Source organism: Schistocerca gregaria, chromosome 5 (genome assembly GCF_023897955.1).
Source record: "Schistocerca gregaria isolate iqSchGreg1 chromosome 5, iqSchGreg1.2, whole genome shotgun sequence".
NCBI classification, from domain to species: Eukaryota; Metazoa; Arthropoda; class Insecta; order Orthoptera; family Acrididae; genus Schistocerca; species Schistocerca gregaria.
Genome location: NC_064924.1, coordinates 91,117,153 through 91,143,803, shown reverse-complemented (window position 1 = coordinate 91,143,803; position 26,651 = coordinate 91,117,153). Strand labels below are relative to the sequence as shown.

Below are 26,651 nucleotides of genomic sequence, written 5' to 3'. Positions count from 1 at the left end.
AGACTATGATTGTATCAGCTTGACAATGCACCCTATCATGAAGCAGCATCAGTGAGGCAATGACTAGTTAAGCACAGAAACTCCGTCCAAACAGGCCTTGGAAGACCCAACTGTACCGAGCGGCCGCCGTGTCATCCTCAACACGCAGTCGTCACTGGATGTGGATATGGAGGGGCGTACGGTCAGAACACAGCTCTCCCGCCCATACGTCAGTTTACGAGACCGGAGCCGCTGCCTCTCAATCGAGTAGCTCCTCAGGTTGCCTCACAAGGGCTGAGTGCACCCCGCTTGCCAACAGCGCTAGGCAGACCGGATGGTCACCCATCCGACTGCTAGCCCAGCCCGACAGCGCTTAACTGACGGGAACCGGTGTTACAACTGCAGTAAACCGTTGGCCTTGTGAATCATAACATTCCTGAAATAAACTGGCCTACCGAGAGTCTAGACAGACCTAAACCCATTGAAAACGGCGCCTTCGCATCAGACTCCAGCGCCCAACATTACTGACTTCTGTCGAGAAAGAATGGTGTGCCATTCCTCCACAGACATTCAGACATCTGATTGAAAGTGTCCCCTCCAGAGTTCAAACCGTCATAAAGGCGAAGGCTAGTCACACTGCTATATTCCGTTTATCATAAGAATGAACCTCATGTGAACATTACACTATGTACGCTTCCGCGTTTGCTGGAACCTCACTGGATTTCGTTTCACGTGGAGCAGAAGCCAATCTGTTTCGAATACAGTCAAGTACCACAATGAGGATACGTTTCATCCTGTGCGTTACGCATACATCGACTCAGCGATGATAGGGGGAATAGCTTTACCTGTGCATTTAACTTGGAAAGCTCTGGCCAGCCACCCGGTCTTCCTAACCTGCAGTGGCATGAACAGTTGTAGTAGAGACGTAAGAAGAGACGAGCAGTGAACAAAATAGCCTCGAATGTCATTTCATTTTTTAACAGAAGGAAATAACGGTAAAACTCAGGCGATACGCTTCTTAGGCGATCTGAAGGAAAGCATGCTCTCAATCCTAGCTAACATAGTACTGTAATTAAAAGCGAGAGTGACGAAGATTCGTGACTAAGAAGGGTAATTTTTCTACATGAGCTATGTATGACAAAAAAGCGCACAGGGATTTCACTAGGTAGTTAAATATTCAAGCCACTGAAGGTATTACAGTCAGTCGTCTGGTATTCTTTGAACTTCTTCCATTTTGGACTCCAAGGAAAGCTGTACGTTTCCATACTGCTACGCCGATACCGAGGCGATCAACAACCGAACCGCTAGTCACCAAAAAGTGCACATTTCCTCCTCCTCCTCTTTTATGACGTCCTGTTCTGCATTTCGAATCGTTCGCCAGTGGCGCGTCACAAAGCTTCGTGCATTAGTTCCAATCAGTTTGACAGCTTGTTATTTCTCGCGACAAATCCCTTAACTTGGCTGCATATCACTTTTGTTGGGTTCAGATAGCAGTGATACGGTGACAACACTGTAAAAATGCAGCATTTGTACTGTGTGCTCGACGTCGTTAAAATTGTTTTCCGTGTTTCTACGGCGCTAGCTCGTGACAGATCACGTCTGTCCTATAAAACAATGGCATATTCACACAAAGATTATTTGATTTTTCATTTTTCTCCAAAAAGTCAATTGTTTCTTGATTTCTTAATCTGTAACAATCTTTCATAATATATCGATAATTAAGAATGTGTATTTGCAATGAAACCAAAATTCTGACTGTGATACGTAATTGGAAACCAGAAGCCGTGCGTTTATCCTGAAAAATGATGGTTAAGTATGAATTAATCACAACATTTTGATAAATTTCATGCTGAAATGTTTTAGTTATTGAAACGGAACAAAAAAATTTGTTCATCACAATGAGTTTCGAATTACCGCCCGCCAGCCTATATAATTACAAAACAACGACGCTACCGACTGCGGCAACATTACATGGGAAAATCCGTTTCTTATACTTGTAACATTATCTTTCTCAACAAGCGTCAAAGCTTATTTTTCTCTGTAATATTCTGAGACACATTAAGAACAACATGTTTCTAGCCATTAACGGTGTTCCGCGCGCGTGTTTCACTACGAAACACAGGCCAGTGTCATCCATTTATGAACAATGAGACAAACAGAGCACAAGTTTCGCTTTCAGAGAATGTAACTGTATACGATTTTTAAAATTAAAATTATGTAGCTAAAATATGATGAGGAAAAACGTTGATGGCAGTTAATACATCAGAATGTCTTAAAGTTTCATGTACAATGACATAGTCATAAAATATCTAATACGTGAGTTGGACCCATTTCCAAGTGCGGAACAACACCAGTGTACGAGAGCTTTGGCTGTTGACCAATCGTCCCGTTTGTGTTTGTTTGCATCCGGTTTATTCTTATGATGAACGGAGTGTACTAATGTTCGCTAATATGTGACCAGATCATTTTGACCAGATAGTGAACACTTTCAGGAATTTCTTCCATATTTCCATATCAATATCCGATATCAGTAGAGCTATTTCAGTGAAGAAGGCTTTCTTCACCTGTTACGCTCTACACCCGATTTTTCCTTATTCTGGTCACCGCGTGATACACTATATGATCAAAAGTATCCGGACACCCCCAAAAACATGCGTTTTTCATATTAGGTTCATTGTTCTGCCACCTGCTGCCAGGTACACCATATCAGCGACCTCAGTAGTCATGTAAGTAGGCTGTTTAGGTTTTTTTATTGGTAACGCCGCCGCCACGTAGCACTCTGTATGAAAATCACTGGCTGTGCCGTGTGCAGTCGGTGGCTGGTTTGCATTGTTGTCTGCCATTGTAGTGTTGGGCAGCGGCAGCTGGATGCTAACAGCGCGTAGCGTTGCGCAGTTGGAGGTGAGCCGCCAACAGTGGTGGACGTGGGGAGAGAGATGGCGGAGTTTTGTAATTCGTAAGACTGGATGTCATGAACTGATATATATATTATGACTATAAAGGTAAATACATTGTTTGTTCACTATTAAAATCTTTCATTTGCTAACTGTGCCTATCAGTAGTTAGTGCCTTCCGTAGTTTGAATCTTTTAGTTAGCTGGCAGTAGTGGCGCTTGCTGTATTGCAGTAGTTCGAGTAACGAAGATTTTTGTGAGGTAAGTGATTTGTGAAAGGTATAGGTTAATGTTAGTCAGGGCCATTCTCTTGTAGGGATTATTGAAAGTCAGATTGCGTTGCACTAAAAAATATTGTGTGTCAGTTTAAGCACAGTCTTGTATAATTGTTCTAAGGGGACGTTTCAGTCATTAGACATCGTGAGAGAGCAGAATGGGGCGCTCCGTGCAACTCATGTATTTCGAACGTGGACAAGTCATTGGGTGTCACTTTTGTCATACGTCTGTACGCGAGATTTCCACACTCCTGAACATCCCTAAGTGCACTGTTTCCGAAATGATAGTGAAGTCGAAACTTGAAGGGACACGTACAGCACAGAAGTGTATAGGCCGACCTTGTCTGTTGACTGACAGAGACTGGTGACAGTTGACGAGGTTCGTAATGTGTAATAGGCAGACATTTATTCAGACCATCACACAGGAATTCCAAACTGCATCAGTATCCACTGCAACTACTATGACACTTAGGCGGGAGGTGAAAAAACTTGGATTTCATGGGCGAGCAGCTGCTCATAAGCAACACGTCACGCCAGTAAATGCCAAACGACGCCTCGATTGGTGTAAGGAACGTAAACATCGGACGATTGAACAGTGGAGAAACGTTTCGGGGAGTGGCGAATCACGGTACACAATGTGGTGATCCGATGGCAGGGTGTGGGTATGGCTAATGCTCGATGAGCCTCATCTGCCAGCGTGTGTAGTGCCAACAGTAAAATTTGGAGGCTGTGGTGTTACGACGTGGTCGTGTTTTTCACGGAGGGGGATTGCACCTCTTGTTGTTTTGCGTGGTACTATCACACCATAGATCTACTTTGATGTGTTAAGCACCTTCGTGATGCCCACTGTTGAAGAGCAATTCGGGGATAGCGATTATATCTTTCAACAAGGTCGAGCACTTGTTCATAATGCACGTCCTGTGGCGGAGTGGTTACACGACAACAGCATCCCTGTAATTTACTGGCCTGCACAGTTTCCTGACCTGAATCCTAGAGAACACCTTTGGAATGTATTAGAACGCCGACTTCGTGTTAGATCTCAGCGACCGGCATCGACGCCTCTCCTCAGTGCAGCACTCAGTGAAGAATGCCCTCCCGTTCCCCAAGAAAACTTCTAGCACCAGATTGAATATATGCCTGCCAGAGTGGAAGCTGTCATTAAGGCTAAGGGTGGGCCAACACCATATTGAATTCCAGCGTTACCGATGAAGGGCGCCACGAACTTGTAAGTATTTTCAGCCAGGTATCCGGATACTATTGATCACACGGCCGTTTCATGTGACCCACTACAGTGTATGGAATGGTTGTCGGCAAATAACTTCGAAAAATGGACAGTTATTTCACTGTTCTTTAATAAAAATACCTAACTCGCCCTGTTTCCTTTGTTCACATTTACTACTGTTTACCTCCCAATGCCGAAAGTTTTTATTGTTCACCCGGGCAACAACGTCCTGCAGATCACTCGAACGGGTAATCGCAAAATATTATGAAATAATTACCTGTAATCTTCAGTCCACTTAATGGCTTATCATTTCTGTTTGTGCAAAACCCTGCCTGCAGTACAATAATTAATAAGAAGGTATGCATTTCGAAAAATAAGGTAACGTAGAATCTGGTCAAATATACAGGGTGTAACTGGTATGAGTAATGAGATTTTCATGTGTGTCCCATAATATGTACACACATCAGTGCGTCACTTGTTTTTTCTCTGCATCAAACACTCTTCCCACAAACACATCACACACCATCATGTGTCGACCTCATGTTTCGTGCGTGGGCGTAATGAACCACAAAGTGGACTACGCCTTCAGTATAGATTACCCATTGTAGGTCTACGTGTCCACATTTAAACACCTGACCTGTTTGCCCAGGGAAAAAATTTTAATGGCTTGTTCTTGCCATATGTACCTGGAAGTACTCCCGCATCTAAAAATATATAACTTACAATGGCTACAATTATTAGTCTGAAAATGGAATATATTCTGATGTACTGTTGTTCAGCACACCGTCCGCAGTCACCGGTAGAAATAACTGCACTTGTACCCATTAAACCCTCTATAACTATTGAATCACGAAAGTCCACATCGAAAGAAAGCCCTCCTACAGAGTTCAGTCAGCAGCACCAAATACATTCTTATATTGTCCCAGTTTTCCATTTCTAGTAATTTAAATGATTATTATGCGGTTAGTACACCAGTAAATATACTCGCCATAAAAGCGGGTAGTTCCAGTACTAAACTTGTCGTACAATGTTTTTTTTCAGGTAGTGGACAAAAACTTATACGTAATCAGAGGATTTACATCGTCCAGTTTGACTCTCACTCGAAACAGTCAAAATTGTAAATAACTATAAATAATTAATGTTGTGGTTGGCAGGAGAGCCAACACAGGGTTACTACAGGAGGCCGAAATGCACGCGTTTTAGCTCACGCACGCTGGCGTGAGGTCTGGAACATGACAAGGGAATTAGAGTTGAGAAAAACGGACGTAGCTGGTGGAATACTTAACTTCAATCCATTAATGGTGAACGTCGCTCTTGACATTACATGCTTTACAATATCAATTGAAACTGATCATGGCGCCTTGCTAGGTCGTAGCAAATAACGTAGCTGAAGGCTATGCTAACTATCGTCTCGACAAATGAGAGCGTATTTTGTCAGTAAACCATCGCTAGCAAAGTCGGTTGTACAACTGAGGCGAGTGCTAGGAAGTCTCTCTAGACCTGCCTTGTGGTGGCGCTCGGTCTGCAATCACTGATAGTGGCGACACGCGGGTCTGACGTATACTACCGCACCGCGGCCGACTTAAAGGCTACCACCTAGCAAGTGTGGTGTCCGGCGGTGACACCATATTCCTCCCTCGCAAATCGGCGTACGGTTGTGGCATAAGGCTTCCGTCCGCCGTGGGGAGGACCCCATGTTGACGTATGCGACGAGGTGGGGAGCCTAACAACAGGCGAGGCTGTGCCACCCGCACCCTGCCATTCGGACCGCGGGGAGCTAGGAAACGCCTGAAAACCTGCTCCAAGGTGCACGCCATCATGCGGTGTATGCGCCCGTAGAGAGACAGGAGGGGCCGAAGGGTCGACCTCCATCGGGCCGGGGCACCCGACGGGCGAAGACGACATATGGTCCGGAGCGGGCAAGATTTCCATGTCGGAGGACAACTGGTCACGGGAAGCGATCGGCGGCGCGTGACCCAGAGAGGGGCCCGGCGGTTGCAGCGACGCGTCCACTGCGGGCGTCGCCGGCGGGAGAACAAGCGGCGGCGGCGGCGGCGGCGGCGGCGGCGGCGCGTCGCCATGGGGCAAAATGGAAGGCACCGTCGGTAACACATGGGGCTGATGCGAGCCAGTAGTTGGGTCCCCAGAGCGCTGACCGGACGGCACCGTCGCTGAAAGCAGACGGCGAGCGGCAGATCCCGTGCGACGACAGAGGCGCAGCTGGTTGAGATGCCGACGCACCTCACCAGACGCCCCCAAAGCCAGATTCACAGCGCGTCCGAGGCAGCGAAGAATGCGCCCTTCGAGCCAACGCCGTGAACCTCGGTAGTGGCGACAGTAGACAACGTCGCCTGGAGCAAAAGCAGGTGTCTGCCGCCGCACAGGAACCTGATGCGGCGGATGTAGCAAAGACATCAAGGTTCGATGATGACGACCGTGGAGCAACTCAGCTGGCGAGCGACCATCTCGGGGCTGAGAGCGGTACGAGGACAAAAAGAGCAATAACGCGTCCTCCCGAGAATGCGACTCTTTCAACTTCAACATCTGTGACTTGAAAGTCCTGACCAATTGTTCAGCGGCACCGTTTGACTGTGGCGAAAACGGCGCGGACGTCAGATGTTGAATACCATTGGCCTTGCAGAATGACTGAAATTCTGCGGACATGAATTGTGGGCCATTGTCGGAAACAATAGTCTGCGGAAGACCTTCAATGCAAAAGATAGCGGATAACGCTTGGATGGTGGCAGATGACGTCGTGGAAGACATCCGAACAACAAAAGGAAAATTACTGAATGAATCTACCACAACCAACCATCGAGCATTCCAGAATGGACCAGCAAAATCGATGTGTAAGCGTTGCCAACGGGAAGTGGCTTTTGGCCATGCAAAGAATTTCCGCGGTGGTGCTGACTGTTGTTCGGCACACACCATGCAAGAAGAGCACATATTCGTAATCGCGGCATCGATTCCGAACCAAGTACAGTGCTGACGAGCAAGTTGTTTAGTTCTCACTATACAACAATGTCCTTGTTGGAGAAGCTGTCAGACAGAGGACTGTAACGAACGTGGTACCACGACCTGGGACTGATCAGTATCAAAACGCAACAGGAAAACACCAAGTCGTACAAAAAGTCTCTCTTTGTGAGCAAAAAATCGATGAACCAACGGGTCCCCGATTCGTGACTTTGACAAGGGCCATTGCGTAGCAACAAAACGCAGAACGGGAGCAAGGACAGGATCGGCAGCTGTCGCTGTAGCTACACGACGAAAATCAGTCGGAAACGATTCGACCACGTCATCGGTTTCCGCATCAATGAACATGGAAGCAAGTTCGGAGGAATCGAATGCCCTATCCTCAGCAACAGGCAAGCGGGACAACGCATCGGCGTTTCTTTGCTGAGCAGCGGACCGATACAAGATATCGTAGCGGTACAGCGAGAGGAAAATAGACCAGCGAATGAATTTTTGCGCTGTACGTGGAGGTACAGGCTTGGTCGGATGAAAAAGCGATTTCAAAGGTTTGTGGTCTGTGATTATGGTAAAGGGACGACCATTCAAGAAATCATTAACTTTGTAACACCAAATACGAGAGCCAATGCTTCTTTCTCGATCTGTGAATAATTTCTTTGAGCAGACGAGAGCAATTTGGACGCAAAGGCAATAGGGCGATCGTGCGATCCATCTTTGTGCGCAAGCACAGCACCGATCCCGAAATCCGATGGATCCACCATCAACAAGAGGGGCTTCTGGGGATCGAATGGCGTAAGGCAAGTATTGGAAAGCAACGCCGATTTCAACTGGCGAAAGGCGCGTTCGCATTCCGTCGTCCAGACGAACGGACACCCTTACGGCGTAAGCGATGAAGCAGAGCTGAAATGGAAGAGGCATGCGGCACATAGCGATGGCAGTAATTTGTTTTTCCCAGCACACTCTGTAGCTGCTTCAAATTCTGCGGCGGCGGCAAGTCTTGTATGACACGAAGGTGCGTGGGACTTGGATGTATGCCGTGGGCATTGAGTACATGTCCCAAGTATGGCAAGTCCCGAGCAAAAAACACACATTTGTCCTTCCGCAAGCGAAGACCATTTTGTCGCAAGACCTGAAATAATGTTCTGCGATTAGCCAAATGTTCTTCTTCCGTCTTTCCGGAGATCACAATATCGTCGAGATAATTTTCTACAGTAGGGACCGACGCACAAACAGTTTGTAGATATTGCTGAAACAATGCAGGGGCGGATGCACACCCGAATGGCAGTCGTTTGAATCGATGCAAACCAAGATGCGTGTTAACCACCAAAACGCGCTGGGCTTATTCTTCCAACGGTATTTGCAAGTACGCATCTGCGAGGTCCAACTTCGAAAAATATTTACCCGAGCACAGTTTGTCAAAAAGATCTTCCGGGCGTGGTAAAGGAAAAGTTGCAATCACTAGTTGTGGATTCACTGTTGCCTTGAAGTCCACACAAAGTCTCAATTTTCCGGAAGGTTTTGGCAAAATTACTAAGGGTGACGCCCAGAGAGAAGCCTGCACACGTTCAATTACACCTTGTGATTCCAAATTGTGTAATGTTTTGGCGACCTCATCACGCAATGCGTGGGGAACATTGCGCGCTCTGAAAAATTTCGGTTGCGCGTTTACTTTCAGTTCTAAATGTGCTTTATAGTTCTTAGTGCAACCGAGGCCCGCTGCAAAAATGTCTGCAGATTCCTCACATAGACGAGAAACACTGTCTGAAGACACAGTCTGGTTCACTGATAGGACCTGATTTACTATAGACAAGTTAAACAACTGAAATAAATCGAAACCAAATAAGTTCACTGCAGAAGAGGAACGAAGGACGTAAAATGACACAAGTTTTGTTTGTCCTTTGTATGTTGCAAGAAGGCTGCACTGTCCTAACACAGGGATCTCTTGTCCTAAATAGCTACTTAACATTTGCGGCACGCAACGGAGGTGTGCCCAGCAGTTTGTAAGTGTCTTGATTGATCAGTGAAACTGCAGCTCCGGTATCGAGCTGGAATGGTATCACTTTGCCGTTAATGTCCAAGTCTACAAAAAGTTTATTGTCCTGCTGACGACAAGAGCGACTGTCTCGTGCAACGTGAACTGACACTGGTACATAATCACTTGCGACTTGACGGGAGTTCCGGCGATGTCGACGCACAATATTTTTGGGACGAACACAGTCACTGTTAGAGAGAGTGGCACTGGGCGGAGTGGAATGAACTATATGAATTTCCATGGGCGAAGTTTCGCGAGCCTGAGTATCCTTGGTTCGATTCCGATTTCGGCGCGAAGCAAAGGGCCTGGAACGGTTTTGAGCTTCCGATCTGAGCTTTTTCTGGCAAACACTCTGAACCTATCCTTTTTTATTACAATAAAAGCAAATAGCTTAGCGTGACGGGCAATTCTCACGCGAATGTTTAGTAGCACACCGCGGGCATGATTTGATCACTTCATTTGCTTGCCAGCGCGGCACACGTGGCTGAGAGCCTGACGGCAGCGGCGCGGCCGGGCGCGAGGGCTGTTTACTGCTCCGTGCTGCTCGCCTGGCGGGCCCGCTAACCTGACACACTGCTGGCGAAGTTTCAAATGATTCCTGAGCAAAGTCAAGTGTGTCCTGCCGATCCAATATGTCCATCACTTGTTGAAGGGAGGGATTTACTAGTTTCAAAATCTGTTCCCTTATACGATCATCGGAAACGTTCTGTACAATTGCATCACGTACCATAGTATCTGAATAAGGGAGTCCACATTGACACTCAAAAGCACAATCCCTAGTAAGGCCTTGCAAGGTTGCAACCCACTCCCGATTAGTCTGACCTGTCGTACGTTTTGTACGAAAGAAGTTATACCTTTTCGCAACTACATTGACTAATTCCTTGAAATATGCATCTAATGCAGACACAATTTCTTCGTAGGACAGAGTTGCTACGTCGCGTCGGGGAAATAATTTGACTATCACAAGGTACGTATTCACGCCTACGGAAGATAACAAAAAAGGCTGCCGCTTGTTACCTTGAATTCTGTAGGCGGCGAGATGGAATCCAAATTGGCGTGACTACTCCGTCCAGTTTTCCAGTGCAGCATCAACAGGTCGAAAAGTGGGTGCAACAGCGTCTTGGGAGTGCGTTAGCGGTGAAGCGGCTGCTGCCACATCGTTTTGCATCGCACGTTGACCCTGGACGAGCTGTCCAAGGGCATCCAGTAAGGCCTGCGTCTGCTGATTCTGTAAGCGATAAAATTGGGACAGTATGGAGATCGTGGCGAAGCCATTACACAAGTAAATCAGGGCAATTTAGAAAAGAACGCGGTATTGCCTCGTCGCCAATGTTGTGGTTGGCGCTCGGTCTGCAATCACTGATAGTGGCGACACGCGGGTCTGACGTATACTACCGCACCGCGGCCGATTTAAAGGCTACCACCTAGCAAGTGTGGTGCCTGGCGGTGACACCACAATTAACATTATCCCCTCTACAGTACGGTATATTTTAACAAAAACTGCTATCCCAGGCATGCGTTCACAATTTTTGTGATACATAGCTTTGGCCATATTAGTACAAGCAGTTTGGCTTAGATTGATCACATCGACTGCCAGGTATCGACTAAATGCACTGCTCCAGAATGATTCGAATATAGTTTATGTCTAAAGGGAGCACTCAACTTCCTCGCATCAAGCCCTCCACTTGGGGCTCTGCTCTTCCAATTGGGAAACGAGTAGGGTAATGTTTTCTTGATACAATGAAGTTATTTAAAATCCTCTACTCTTGTAAAATTGAAAGCTATAATTTTTCAAGTGGGACTGCAGCAAACTCTCACCTTCAAAAGTACCATTCAGAACTCTCTGTACCTTGAACTACTAGGACTATTTTTTCCATCCTCTGATTGGTCGCGAAATTAAAACGACAAAGGAAATCCAGTGAAGCTTTGTGCATACGTGTTGCTCAGTGTCTCTTGTAGCCTGCCTATAGCGTCACATCACACTTTCCAGTTCGAAGTGCAAAGCGGGCACGTAAAGATACCTAGAACAATAATGTCTCCTGCCAAGTCTAATGTGCCGGTTGAGGATTTCGCCTCATTTCATGCAGTCCACATAACGTAACTATCATGCGTTTCCTCCTTCACAATTCTCAAACGCATATCGCAGGTGCAACGAAGACGTTCCTGCAACGTTTTCGATGGAAAGTGTTCGATTACTCACCACAGAGCCCACACTTGTCTCCCTCTGATTTTCGTCTCTTGGCTCACATGAACCGCTGGCTATGCGAACAGCATTTCATCACAGACAGCGAGTTACAGACGGGCGTAAGGAATTGGCGGAAATCACAGGTTGCTTCCTTCTATGACGAGGGTACCGGGAAGTTGGCACAACATTACAACAAATATCTATGTTTGATTTACACTGTGGTTTCCATATGGCGACCAATCGAAGGTTGAAAAAAAATAGCCATCGTATTATAACTGGAAACATGAAAATTGCTACAACGTTATTTCTTTATGTAATCGCCGGCCGCGGTGGTCTTGCGCTTCTAGGCGCGCAGTCCGGAACCGTGCGACTGCTACGGTCGCAGGTTCGAATCCTGCCTCGGGCATGGATGTGTGTGATGTTCCTTAGGTTAGTAAGGTTTAAGTAGTTCTAAGTTCTAGGTGACTGATGACCTCAGATGTTAAGACCCATAGTGCTCAGAGCCCCTTTATGTAATAAACAAGGTGCTGAAATTATCACCTAAGTCAGAATGGTCTGACAATCTGTAATGTGTTACTAGCAATCTCTTGCATTTCAACACTTTACTTAGTAGCTTCTTAACTTATTGACAGCTTAATAACTTGGAATATAAAACTTTGAACATAGCAGCTAAGGTTCAGAGACCGTGTCAGGATTATATTGGAACAAATAAACCCTACGTAACAAAAATTAAGTCAAAATTCACCTGGTTTCGATGCTACTATGAGCGTTGTCTTCAGAATTAGACTAACTGTTCTAAAACATATAAGGTATATAGTACATTAATAAAATTAAAGTTTGTACTGACTGGAAAAGATGCAGTACTTACACGTCACATATTAAAAAATGATCTGAGGCGGAAAGGCGAAGTCATGAACAGTTGTGAGATGGCGAGCCGCTAAGGGCAACCCTTGTTCACAGTACGAGCACCCTTAGCGGCTCGCCATCTCACAACTGTTCATGACGTCGCCTTTCCGCCTCAGATCATTTTTTAATATGTGACGTGTAAGTACTGCATCTTTTACAGTCAGTACAAACTTTGATTTTATTAATGTACTATATACCTAATACATCCTGGAAATGGAAAAAAGAACACATTGACACCGGTGTGTCAGACCCACCATACTTGCTCCGGACACTGCGAGAGGGTTGTATAAGCAATGATCACACGCACGGCACAGCGGACACACCAGGAACCGCGGTGTTGGACGTCGAATGGCGCTAGCTGCGCAGCATTTGTGCACCGCCGCCGTCAGTGTCAGCCAGTTTGCCGTGGCATACGGAGCTCCATCGCAGTCTTTAACACTGGTAGCATGCCGCGACAGCGTGCACGTGAACCGTATGTGCAGTTGACGGACTTTGAGCGAGGGCGTATAGTGGGCATGCGGGAGGCCGGGTGGACGTACCGCCGAATTGCTCAACACGTGGGGCGTGAGGTCTCCACAGTACATCGATGTTGTCGCCAGTGGTCGGCGGAAGGTGCACGTGCCCGTCGACCTGGGACCGGACCGCAGCGACGCACGGATGCACGCCAAGACCGTAGGATCCTACGCAGTGCCGTAGGGGACCGCACCGCCACTTCCCAGCAAATTAGGGACACTGTTGCTCCTGGGGTATCGGCGAAGACCATTCGCAACCGTCTCCATGAAGCTGGGCTACGGTCCCGCACAACGTTAGGCCGTCTTCCGCTCACGCCCCGATATCGTGCCGCCCGCCTCCAGTGGTGTCGCGACAGGCGTGAATGGAGGGACAAATGGAGACGTGTCGTCTTCAGCGATGAGAGTCGCTTCTGCCTTGGTGCCAATGATAGTCGTATGCGTGTTTGCCGCCGTGCAGGTGAGCGCCACAATCAGGACTGCATACGACCGAGGCACACAGGGCCAACACCTGGCAGCATGGTGTTGGGGAGCGATCTCCTACACTGGCCGTACACCTCTGGTGATCGTCGAGGGGACACTGAATAGTGCACGGTACATCCAAACCGTCATCGAACCCATCGTTCTACCATTCCTAGACCGGCAAGGGAACTTGCTGTTCCAACAGGACAATGCACGTCCGCATGTATCCCGTGCCACCCAACGTGCTCTAGAAGGTGTAAGTCAACTACCCTGGGCAGCAAGATCTCCGGATCTGGCCCCCATTGAGCATGTTTGGGACTGGATGAAGCGTCGTCTCACGTGGTCTGCACGTCCAGCACGAACGCTGGTCCAACTGAGGCGCCAGGAGGAAATGGCATGGCAAGCCGTTCCACAGGACAACATCCAGCATCTCTACGATCGTCTCCATGGGAGAATAGCAGCCTGCATTGCTGCGAAAGGTGGATATACACTGTACTAGTGCCGACATTGTGCATGCTCTGTTGCATGTGTCTATGTGCCTGTGGTTCTGTCAGTGTGATCATGTGATGTATCTGACCCCAGGAATGTGTCAATAAAGTTTCCCCTTCCTGGGACAATGAATTCACGGTGTTCTTATTTCAGTTTCCAGGAGTGTATGTTTTAGAACAGTTAGTCTAATTCTGAAGACGACGCTCATAGTAGCATCGAAATCAGGTTAATTTTGACTTAATTTTTGTGACCGAGGGCGTATTTGTTCCAATACTTGGAATATACGTAAAATCATGAAACAGGAAAACATGAAACAGGAGTCTGCTTCCTTACTCAAACACATATGCTATCAAACTTTTAGGTTTGTAGCTTTCGTATTTTAGCGGAACTCAAATTATGAAAAAACTCGATTTTCCTGTAAACTTGTAATTGTACTGGTTTCAGTCTCAGGATATTTTACTTTTGTATAAGTCTGATCACATTATACTAACTTTGATATATGTTACGAAACAATAATTTTAATGACGGGGTACTGCGCAATAACGAACTGCCATGCCTACAGCATTAACGCGCAGGCTCCAACGAACGATAGTGGGGAGATACCCGCTCTCTCTCAGTGCGTGAATCACTCTTCGCACACTTGTTTCCACACTTGTAATTATCTCCATTCTAATGTTAAGCTGATCGTTATTTGGGTTTCTTGTGGTATTCATACAATTTCGTGGTCTTCAAAGCCACTAGATTCAACGGTAAACGGTGTACTGTCAAGAAAAATTAAGAAGACTCTATCGTGATTGCCATATTACATCAGGTCGTCAAACTGAAGGTTTCTACAAGAAAGGGAAATCTCCTGCGTTCAAAATGCCAAACGTCGTCACAATTATAGAAAACAGCTTTCAGAATACCTCTTTAGTAACCCTTTTCTGAAACTGATTGTTTTTTTGTTTCACTATCCGTAAAAGTTCTGTTATTTTAATCATTGCCTTAATTGATTCTGACCTCTTTTTCTTTCAGGTATTTCGACATGGGGCAAGCGCACGCTATATGGTATACAGAATCGATGATGAGTAAGTTATATTTATGGAGAATTGTTTTTAAAAATACTGGTAACCTCTTATTTACATCGTAGTTTGTCACCCGCTGAAAGTATCTTTCAAGAGTTGCAAGTTGAAAATTTTTACCGTTCTCTCGAGTTACGAGTAATGCGGCGATTCATTGAACTCTGTCTCGAAGCACAGAACACCAGAGTACAAGCAACGAAGCTGTCAGTGGCAGTCCTTCGCAGACATTATCCACTCCTAGCTAGGACACAGCCAGGGCAATCCACTAGAAAGTACATAGCCCCTTCAACAACCAGGCAACAAACACCAGCGCTGTGTCTAAGTCGTCGTATATATGAACTGATCACTAATAAGCAGAAGTTTGGCAGTAAACGCAAACGAATGCCGGATACGCTTCTTGTTATTTACTTGCCATTCACATTCCCTCTGTTGCGTACAGGCTGGCGTTTAGCATGTTACCGCTATTCAGATTACGAAGTGTCTGGTGGGAAGGTATAAATTAACTTCTGCTCCGAAATATTCTACGGTGCAAAACTAATCTTCTGCTACACTATTGTGAAAGTAAACGCAACGGAAGATTTAGTTGCAGATGACTGCTTTGGGGCGCTAGCAGTGAAACTGAAGTAGACACAATGTATTACACTCCAAAAGAAATCCTATTATTTCTCACGTAAATGACCAAAATTAATAAATGTAGATGGAATGGTATCTAAATAAGAGGTGACATTAAAGATGAAGAGACATCGTCCGAACAGGCCGTGAGGGCCTAAAGGTACCGACCGGCCGCCATGTCATACTCAGTCCTTAGGCGTCATCAGATGCGGATACGGAGGGTCATGTGGTAAGCACACAGCTCTCCCAGCTATTGTCAGTTTTCGTGACAGGTGCCGCTACTGGTCAATCAAGTAGCTCCCCAGCTGGGCTCACAAGGGCTGATTACACCCTGCTGGCCAACAGCACTCGCCACTCCCAGACAGTGACCCATCCCCAAGCCCGACAGCACTTAAATTCGGTGATCTGACGGAAACGGAGGTTACCACTGCAGCAAGGCCGTTGGCGACATTCAAGATAACGAACGATTTCTTACACAAAGACAGAGTGACATCGCACATAAACAGAAATAAATATTAATACAATTCAAGCACATACTTAATGAAATAAAGTACGTACTACTGATGTATGGTTGACCAAGTTCAGTAGTGTGGAATAGTTTACAACGCCTCCTACTCTCAATATGGATACCGCTGTCTGGCTGAAAATACTGCGGTTGACAGTGATTGTGAACTACTAAGTTGCAATCTTTCACGGTATGCATGCACTGACCAGCGACTGCTGCTGTTTGAAAGAGCTCTCTGTGGACAGTAAGGATTCACCGTAAAGTTTATAATGCACTGGAGCTGCAAAGTGCTCACCATACACCTGCAGGAGTCTGCAGCGCTGCTCCCAGCGCTCCTACGACTCGAACGATGGGTCTCCTCCTCTAGTCCCAGGGTCTGCAACCGCGTTCCCAGATCAAACCTGAAACCATGACCTAATGCGAATCCATGCTCTCGTCTAAACATACCGTCCAGGTCCGACTCGCCGTGAGGCCAGACACTTCACTATCATTTCCAAAAGCAACGTGGAGTACTCTCGAAAAAGTAGAACTACCAACCGAAATGAGGCAGCACTTTTTTAGGCATGTCGCATATTCTCCTCTCTAAGGACAGCTTCCCTACGGATGACAGGCAGATTCCTGTCCTCTGATCCTATAGCTCTCCAAGATAGAGGACAGATGCCCTCTGATATGTTCTCCAACGTCAATGATGGATTCCCAGTCAAGACATTGGTTCTCAGCGAACATGGGGAACCCCTTGCGATTGGTGCCTACGTGACATCTAAAGCTCATGCCGCACTGGTCCGTTTTTAGCCATACAATCTGAACTGTTGTTATCATCTTTATAAATATGGCTCTTGCAGCAAGGTCCATGGAAAAACATTGATTGTATACTTGCTGAATCTGAAGAACGCACTCTCCTGGACAGGGATCAGTTATAATGCCGCCAGTCCGTCGCGATTTGGGTAAAGAAGTTGTAAAGGACACTGCTGCAAGTCTCTGGGACAATGTACAGTGGGCCTCTACAAACACGTCTCTGCATGAGGGGATCCTCCTGCTGTTCTGACCCTGTCCGCCACTCTCTGCCTAAACTCAGATACCAAGTAGCCCAGACCTGTCCAATATAACTTCGTCTGCGCCTCTCCTCGTTCCTTGAACTGGCCAGTAACGTGGCCTCTTCGCTGTCTTTGGGTGGCAAGCTTCCCATCGTCCAGCTTGCGCCATAACTGTCAAACAAAGCATTCTACCAAATTGAAATCCAGTCCCATCACCTCAAATTACTCCGTGCAGTTAGATAGCAATGTACTCAGTACCCAACCACTGTCAACCCCCGTAAGTGCCATATTGGTCACAGTTCTCTCCTAACTAGATACACGTATAAGTATTCTAATTGTACACGCCTGCTTGAACTAAATAATTATTAAAGTAAAAGAGAGGTGATCCCAAAGGAATTGCTGTCTTTCAATATTTTGGTTTGTAAATAAAAAGGATGGTAAAAATAGTGACGATATCCATCATGTGATTTAGATGATATATGCTTTTTAAGTAAATGATGACAGGGGTGCTGGTTGCAGTGGTGGTGGTTCTTGGAACCGGAATGGTAAGAAATTTGGATAACACAGGTACTGAAAAGGGTGTTACATGAAAGATGATTATGAAATGTATATAGGAAATGGAACTGGTGGTTGGGGTACAAATATTAGCGAAGGGTAGGATTTCAGTTAACAAGAATCAGTTTAGATTGGGACTGGTGGGGAAGTTAGTTGTTAGGAATGGTAGATTTCGGTGGCTGTCTCAATTTTTGCAAGAGGGAGGATATGCACTGTTTGGGGACGAAACGCTGGTGATCTACGCTGGTAATGGTATGACGTCAGGCGAACCTTCTTGAGATTTGGCTGATGTAGAATACACTCCTGGAAATGGAAAAAAGAACACATTGACACCGGTGTGTCAGACCCACCATACTTGCTCCGGACACTGCGAGAGTGCTGTACAAGCAATGATCACACGCACGGCACAGCGGACACACCAGGAACCGCGGTGTTGGCGGTCGAATGGCGCTAGCTGCGCAGTATTTGTGCACCGCCGCCGTCAGTGTCAGCCAGTTTGCCGTGGCATACGGAGCTACATCGCAGTCTTTAACACTGGTAGCATGCCGCGACAGCGTGGACGTGAACCGTATGTGCAGTTGACGGACTTTGAGCGAGGGCGTATAGTGCGCATGCGGGAGGCCGGGTGGACGTACCGCCGAATTGCTCAACACGTGGGGCGTGAGGTCTCCACAGTACATCGATGTTGTCGCCAGTGGTCGGCGGAAGGTGCACGTGCCCGTCGACCTGGGACCGGACCGCAGCGACGCACGGATGCACGCCAAGACCGTAGGATCCTACTCAGTGCCGTAGGAGACCGCACCGCCACTTCCCAGCAAATTAGGGACACCGTTGCTCCTGGGGTATCGGCGAGGACCATTCGCAACCGTCTCCATGAAGCTGGGCTACGGTCCCGCACACCGTTAGGCCGTCTTCCGCTCACGCCCCAACATCGTGCAGCCCGCCTCCAATGGTGTCGCGACAGGCGTGAATGGAGGGACGAATGGAGACATGTCGTCTTCAGCGATGAGAGTCGCTTCTGCCTTGGTGCCAATGATGGTCGTATGCGTGTTTGGCGCCGTGCAGGTGAGCGCCACAATCAGGACTGCATACGACCGAGGCACACAGGGCCAACACTCGGCATCATGGTGTGGGGAGCGATCTCCTACACTGGCCGTACACCTCTGGTGATCGTCGAGGGGACACTGAATAGTACACGGTACATCCAAACCGTCATCGAACCCATCGTTCTACCATTCCTAGACCGGCAAGGGAACTTGCTGTTCCAACAGGACAATGCACGTCCGCATATATCCCGTGCCACCCAACGTGCTCTAGAAGGTGTAAGTCAACTACCCTGGCCAGCAAGATCTCTGGATCTGTCCCCCATTGAGCATGTTTGGGACTGGATGAAGCGTCGTCTCACGCGGTCTGCACGTCCAGCACGAACGCTGGTCCAACTGAGGCGCCAGGTGGAAATGGTATGGCAAGCCGTTCCACAGGACTACATCCAGCATCTCTACGATCGTCTCCATGGGAGAATAGCAGCCTGCATTGCTGCGAAAGGTGGATATACACTATACTAGTACCGACATTGTGCCTGCTCTGTTGCCTGTGTCTATGTGCCTGTGGTTCTGTCAGTCTGATAATGTGATGTATCTGACCCCAGGAATGTGTGAATAAAGTTTCCCCGTCCTCTGACAATGAATTCACGGTGTTCTTGTTTCAATTTCTAGGAGTGTAGTTGAAGGTATTATAGCTGTTTGGAGAGTTGAGGAAACTTTCAAACTTGTGCAAGATAAGGATGGGAGAAGCTGGTTCACATGCTGAAAGCAAGGAAGAGACCATTCAAGGATTTGGAGAGGTCACTGCTATATTGGTATTCGTGTAGTTTACGGACTTGATTGACTAGATAATGGTGATTGGATTTATATTTTAAGTTGGGCTTATTAGTATATTGCGTCAATTGTGGGTTTTCTTTTGGATGACTAGTAGGTTGGGCTTGCAAATTAAACTGGTCTGCAAAACTTCAGGACGAAAATAACTTTTGCTTGATGTGTTACAGCCAAATAACATAGTTGAAGAAACTTGGACCATACGCAGAGAGAACTGCTGTAGTATAGTACTAGGCTTACCGTATTTTTGTGGGCACAACCCAGGACGTATGACCATATTTTTTGTGTCCACCTCAGGATATATTTGTGAAATTACGTATATTGAAACGTTAATCATTTATTTACTGTAATTGTAAAAAATATAATATCAGGGCTCAAAATTTTTTCTTTAAAACTTGATGAACTTTTATTTGACTAACAGCAAATTATTTTGTTTAAAATACGGTACAGGTCCCAATAGGATTGTACAGGCGAAGTGCGTGGAGACTCAGAAGTCCCAAAAGTATCACACAGCTAGAATTCTTGCTTCTGGTGATACTTATAAAAACAGTTCTTTTTTATCTTAACAAACAAAAAATTTTACTCTCTGAACACTATGAATGGGGTCTGGATTCAATCTGTGTAGCTGAAAAAAATTCACATCTGCCTCTTGAATTAACAAATGTTTATCCTGAAAACGTATGTAGTGTTTACCGAAAATGCTCCCTTTCTTCTCTTTGGAGATGAAAGTAGAGAATTTTGATCGTTTTTGGGTCTTCCCCATTTTTTGGACACATGCATTCCAAGTGTGAGAAGACCAAGTGTAGATCTACGCTTGAATTCAATCGATGGAAGTGTCACTTTCACGTCACAGTATTAAATATAGGAATTCACAAGGGCCGTTCCGATCATTGGATAAAATAAGCTGTACTGATACTATTTCGAGTTTCTACCTATTTTGTAAAGAGACCTCAACTTGTGAGCTTTATCTACGCCATCTCTGTGATCATTATAATACTGTACAACCGTCATTGGCCCTACTTATATCTTTGCTCCGTCTTTCTGGGTTCTGGGTACCCTGTATACTTCATTTGTATCATAATTTGAAACAAAGTGCGCAGGACCTGAGAGGACGGCTGAGTCCGAATCATATTTTACATTGTAATTGAATATTACAAGGGTACTGTGTTGATATTTTATCCAAATTAACATTAGTATATGCTGTATGAAGACATATATATATAAAAGTTATCACTCATCACAGTTCATATATAAGCCTTACATTTATTTAGGTAAGCTTGCAGTGTTGTTTCACACACCAAGCAGCCATTTGCAGTACAGTTGTTTATATTCTGGGCCGACGTATAAGCTTCTGAATAGTCTGTACCCCAGACTGTGACGACATGCAGTGTAGGAAGCATATACTGTATGGAATGGGATCTTTCTGTTCCTACAGGTACAATTAGTTGTTCAGCTATATAATTCCAACCAGAATCTGTTGGTACTCCTATGTCCTAACAGTAAACAATGGGTCAAACAGTATTTATTTAGTTGTATTGGTACTAGACATGATTTTTTTTTCAGAAATGATTTGTTAGTTTTAATTACATCTTACATTCAGAACAACAAAGTTCTGAATTGATTTTGACATTTAACAGATACTTAACAGTAGGTACCGAAAGCCCATCCGTTTCTGCATACTAAATTTTCTCTGTAATTAAAAAAAAAATCAAAACTGGCGCGAATGTCCCAGGCAAAGACATCGCAAAATCAACCATTTCATAAATGTTGCTACGTGAAATATCTGCCATTTGCCACATTAAAAATACCTCTTTGACAGCACTCTCCAGATCACTGTTATTTCCATCTTTGGATTAAAAAAATCTCTTATGTTTGATGAAGCAGTAGCATTAATAACACTCTTAAGTTTGGCTGTTTACACATGGGCTTTATTGTAACCTTTTTCTTCACCTGCTGCAGAAAATAGCCAGCAAACTGTGTGCAAAAGCACACTCGTTATCACTTTTTTCACATAGTTTCAAAAATGTGATTGCTGTTGCAGGTTAAGATTAGTAGGGGAACAGGGTTCGTTCTGGTGCATTTTGTTAGTGCGTATTGCCTACATCAGGGGCAGGTGTGCACTTAGGGGGAAACCTATTGTTCTCCTTTGACAGGTACTTAACCTGTTGTTCTGTTAATTGGTTTTCCATGTCACCCACATTTCCTTTTGATTGACAGGCACTTAACCTATTGTCCCCCCCCCCCCCCAGCCCCAACCTCATCCCTCCCATGCTGCTTCAGGTACACTTCCAGGTCTGAGTTATTGGAATAGTCTCCCCCCTCTCACTCTTATCGATTTGATTGACCATTTAATTAAATTGATCAATTAATTAACCTCTGTGCTGGGAAAGGGCCAACCCCCCCCCTACCCTTCCCCAGATAAAATGGTGGGAAGTTCAAATTCCAACAGGATAATGCATCACACCATGGTTATCTCTACTAACCTAAGAAACTTGCAGGAAGATAGTTTACTGGGGATACCTCCACTAACCTAAGTCATCCAACCACCACCTCTTCCTAGGAACTGGTTCCAACTTTGAATACCGCCACCTCTTATAGGAATTGGCTCTAAAAGGACTCAGCCTGTGCTGGATAGGATGGACATAAGTCTTAGTTAACCTATTGTTCTGTTAAGTGGTATATGATGTCACCCCCATTTCCTTAAACTATTGCACCACCTTTGACACAAATGTATGTCCTTCAACCATTTTCTGGTACACTTCCACATGCTTTTGAACGCAATTTCTGGCGAATTCTGCTTTGTCATCCAGCCCCTTCAATTATTTTAATGCATTTTACATAAAAATTATTAAAATTAACTTAGTGTTCTGCACTTAACCTGCCATTCTGCTCCATGTCACCACTCACAGCTCCCCCCCCCCCCCCCTCCTTAACTATTGTACCACAACATCATGTTTATATAAAAAAATTATGCAAATTGGGTAGTTATGCAAACTAATTAAATCGATATTCTTCACACATATGAGGTAGTTTTTTTTTTAAATTCGCAACTTCCTGTTGGTCGGCGAAATCGTTGGAATGCAGTTTAAACAAAAGATCGCTGATAAAAAAAACACATACCGTCGCCCAACACCTGACGCCAATGCCGGAAATGGGGTGCACAGGCGGTCCTCACAAAGCTACGACGCGAACATTCAGGTTCCGCAAGCATGAGGTGGTTACATCTCTTTCATACTTGACACCTGAGAAATTCCTATCGAAATACTTGTTCACCTACCTGCCACTGCTGGCATGATGCTGGTCCAGTGCTGAGAGATGTTGCAATACTTTCCAGAATAGCACAGGGTGCATTCTTTCTAGTGATTATCACTGAACTTACTTCTGAAACTGCAGCTACTGCCAGTGTGGGAGCACCATCTGAAATGACATTAGTTTTTGCTGAAGATAGTGCTGTTAAGGAGGTGAAGTTTAAGATGAAAGATAACAAAATATGTACAATGATTGCATGGAATTACGCCTATCATACAGCACAAATTGGATTATGGGAGCAGGAGGCATGTGACCATGTCTGCTTCCAAAGATATATAGCAGACATATCTAAAACTTATCTCCGGTACTTGAAGAAAACTACAGACATTGCATGCACTTAAAAAATTGTACATTGTCGCAGCAGGACCAGTGTTCGTAAAAAAGATCACAGAAGTTGTGAGGAAAAATTCATTTATTTCTGATCCAACTTAAAAGTAATTTTACATTTTTAGAAGTAGACACAGCAACATTATTTTCATACGTGTTCTTGAGTCGATGGAGAGAAGGACACTCGTAGAATTCCAGGTTTTGACTAGCAGCAAACTTAAAGATTTGACTCATCCGTGAGATCTTCTCCTTGCCCTTCACATAGATGATTGTATCCGTGTGATCGAATAATTTAAGCCCCGTCACCATATCTTTATAGGGTAAGCCAGGGTCATCCCAGCGAATTCCATGGTAGAAATGCGTTAACCACTTTGCACTCTTCCATGTCTTAGCACATTTCACATACTTGAAAGACCTCGGTGATGCAATGTTTGCTGAGAATGTCTCTATTATTCCAGCATCTTGTGTGTACGCTATAAATGCAACATCTTTAAATATGAACTGTGCACGCTCACCATCGCAGAAACCCTGAGCATCTTCAATGATGTCCACACCTTGAAACGCCATTGTGAAATGCTCTAGGTATGGTGCAGTACCTATTCATTTATACAGCTCGTTGCACACCACCAGTGAGTGAGCAGTAGTTGATCGCACAGTCATGTAGAACTAGAGCATACACGACATTGTGCTGTAGTAAATTTGTTGAAGATTCAAATTCAGTTTGCACATCTATAGGTCGAGACTTAATTACCTCATTCTGTTTCAAGCAGTCTATTACAATGATTGGTGAAATCTCCTTGAACTTACGTGGACTGGGTAGATACCCTCCTCCCTCTCCTTCGGCAATTTCACAGTAAGAAGCACGAAACCTTGCGTACATGTCATAAGCTAGACTGTATACATTCTGATTCCACTGCAGACATAAATTGTAGAATTCTGAATTGAGGTAGACTTTGGCATTAGTTAACTTGCAGTTGTCGAACACAGTGGAATCATTTGCTATATAACCTCTTCTATCAGTCTGAAACGGAAGTATGATGAATCTAGGTGTCTCTAGCTGTGAAGAGGTTTTAATAGCTCACGTTTGTCTGCTTGCAGGTAGGTAACACTGGGTACTCGAAAACATCCCACGGACAAAATGTCAGTGACAGAAATGTACCGGAATTCAGGACTTTTAAAGGCTTCAAACGCTCCTTGTCAGATACTCTGATGTGAGGTATTTTCCATATTACCTTGCTGATTGTGATCGTATTATCCTCTTGTGCGCCTTGAATGTATGAGTTATTGTCAGTCGCATTCTGCACCAGAATTAGTTCGTATTTAGCGTTCATAACAATCTGTCTCATGTCCTCAAAGTACCCCATATGCATTTTTAGTGGTATGCATGCAGTAAATCGCTTGTACTCCGCAACTGTTCTATCCTCTGGATCATCTATGGACCATCCCACATTTTCTAAACTATGCAAATGTGCAGGTGATGCAGATATGTATGTTTTAAGGGCCGATGTTATGCCGACATTGCATGTATGGTCGATCTCCGACCCATTGAGTTCATAGTGTATCTCTTGGAACAGGAATGCTAAAGTGTTATTTGTAAGCTTGGATCCCATTGTATTATTGCAGTAGGTTTTCTTGAATGACCCCTCTTGCATGGAAGCGTGAGTGCATCTTGGTGCTGGATGACAATCCTAATTTCATCATTCTTGTTAAATGTGGTTGAAGTGTAAGGTTTATGAGGGAAGTATTCTCTCATCATACTCTACCGGACTGGTTATATTGAGTGGGGACGTGATTGCGCGGTTTCAAGCCAACTGATTTAAGAAACCCGTAGTACACACATGTTATCATTTTGCTGTTCGGTAATGAGGTGACATGCTGTGGATTGCATGCTCTTCTTTTATACTGTACGCCCATCCCACCTTAGATGTAATCGCACAATGATCTCCTCGCCACGAAAGTCAACAATTTGGTTATTCTGGTCTACAGTTCCCAGCTCCAAATTATCCAGTGTCTGAGCTGTCACTGGAAGGTATACTGCATTGGCCGGAGTCACAACAATCTAATACCTCGTTGCAACTGAGGGGAACAATCCGTCAATAGTATGAATGAGACTATCGTCGAGATAGGAGTTCGTAGCAATGTTACACTCGTCTCGGATTGCGCTGACGGGATGTATGTGCTCAGTCTGATATGACTTGCCAAATTTACCTGGATCCTTCTTCAAAACCTGCCCTTTTGTGAAACCCAGCAGGCGCCCTATTGAATCTTTCTGGTAAAAGTCAATCGTTGAATTGACAGTCATTATTTCAGATTTAAGTGTATTGATGTTTGAACGTAGTTCAATACCTTTTCCAGACTATTTTAAGACTTAGTTTAAATCTTCGATATAGTATGCACCTGGTTCTATTTCCACAATATCTTATTGACCATTAATATCCAAATGCAGTACGTTATTAGTCTCAGTGACATTTGGGATGCTTTTGTACGTCTCCTGTCCAATCAGTGCAATACTCCAATCACCAACGCTCATATCAATTGGCGGGAAGTAAATTGCACACAGTGCAGATGATCGTTCTTTTAACGTCAAAGTGTACAATGTTGCATCTTAACCTCAACTGATGAAGGAATGTTCAAAGCTCCTTATATACCATGCTTCTTCTTCTTCTTTGCAAACGTCAAGAGAAACATGATGGATAGATGTCCACAGAGGTATGTATTAAAGCCTTGATAGCGTAGATCATTGTAGAACACTCGACTTTTGTGAGTGAAATATCGCTGTAATTCTTCTGGCGGTTGCAGGTCACCAAATGAGTCGAAACAGTAGACAGTATCCGCATTTTTCATAACATATGGTACCCAGTGGGTGCTGGGGCCTCCAGCAACATCTAAATTCACAATGCCACATTCACCAGTTTTCCACACAGCCTTTGGTAATGTATCCCGCATAAAAACACCACGGAATCTTGGTACGTTGTATTTGTTTCTAACAAACAAATCAGTACTTGTTAGTGATCGATCTGGTAGGACCGCCAATGAGCTTTTTTTTATTTATGAATAGACCAAGCCCCTTTCCTGTACGGTTTCAAGTATAGTCCTTTTCCGATGGCTGCGGCTTCCACCATGCGGTTATGCCTTCTTGCCTCTTCCAACTGTGCTTTGGAGTTTTGCGCCTTCTTGAGCGTTCGAGCGATAGCTTCAGCACCACCACCGAGAGTACCTGACGCCGAGAGCGCGGGGAGGGCCAGGATGAGAAATGGAAGAAAACCGTCAGATGTCTTGGGTATTGGTAGACCTCGAGGTGCTTTAAACGATCCTCTTCTTCCCGCATCTTTCTGCTTCAGTGCGTTTTTAGCTGCATACATCGCTGTCAGGATACAGTTCTTCAAACAGCCCTGCTTCCCGCCCTTGCCCTTCTTGTTTAGTGCACAACGTGGAGCGTTCATAACTCGCTT

General features: G+C 45.2%; 1 protein-coding gene across 1 annotated transcript in view; it reads left to right on the top strand.

Annotated features, from left to right (window-relative positions):
- The window catches only part of LOC126272864 (venom dipeptidyl peptidase 4-like), a 285,445-nt gene that overhangs the window by 23,395 nt on the left and 235,399 nt on the right, over positions 1 to 26,651 (top strand). Inside the window, exon 2 of the mRNA XM_049976083.1 lies at positions 14,937 to 14,989. Coding sequence (XP_049832040.1) covers positions 14,937 to 14,989 — 53 coding nt within the window. The remainder of the gene's footprint in view (positions 1 to 14,936; positions 14,990 to 26,651) is intronic.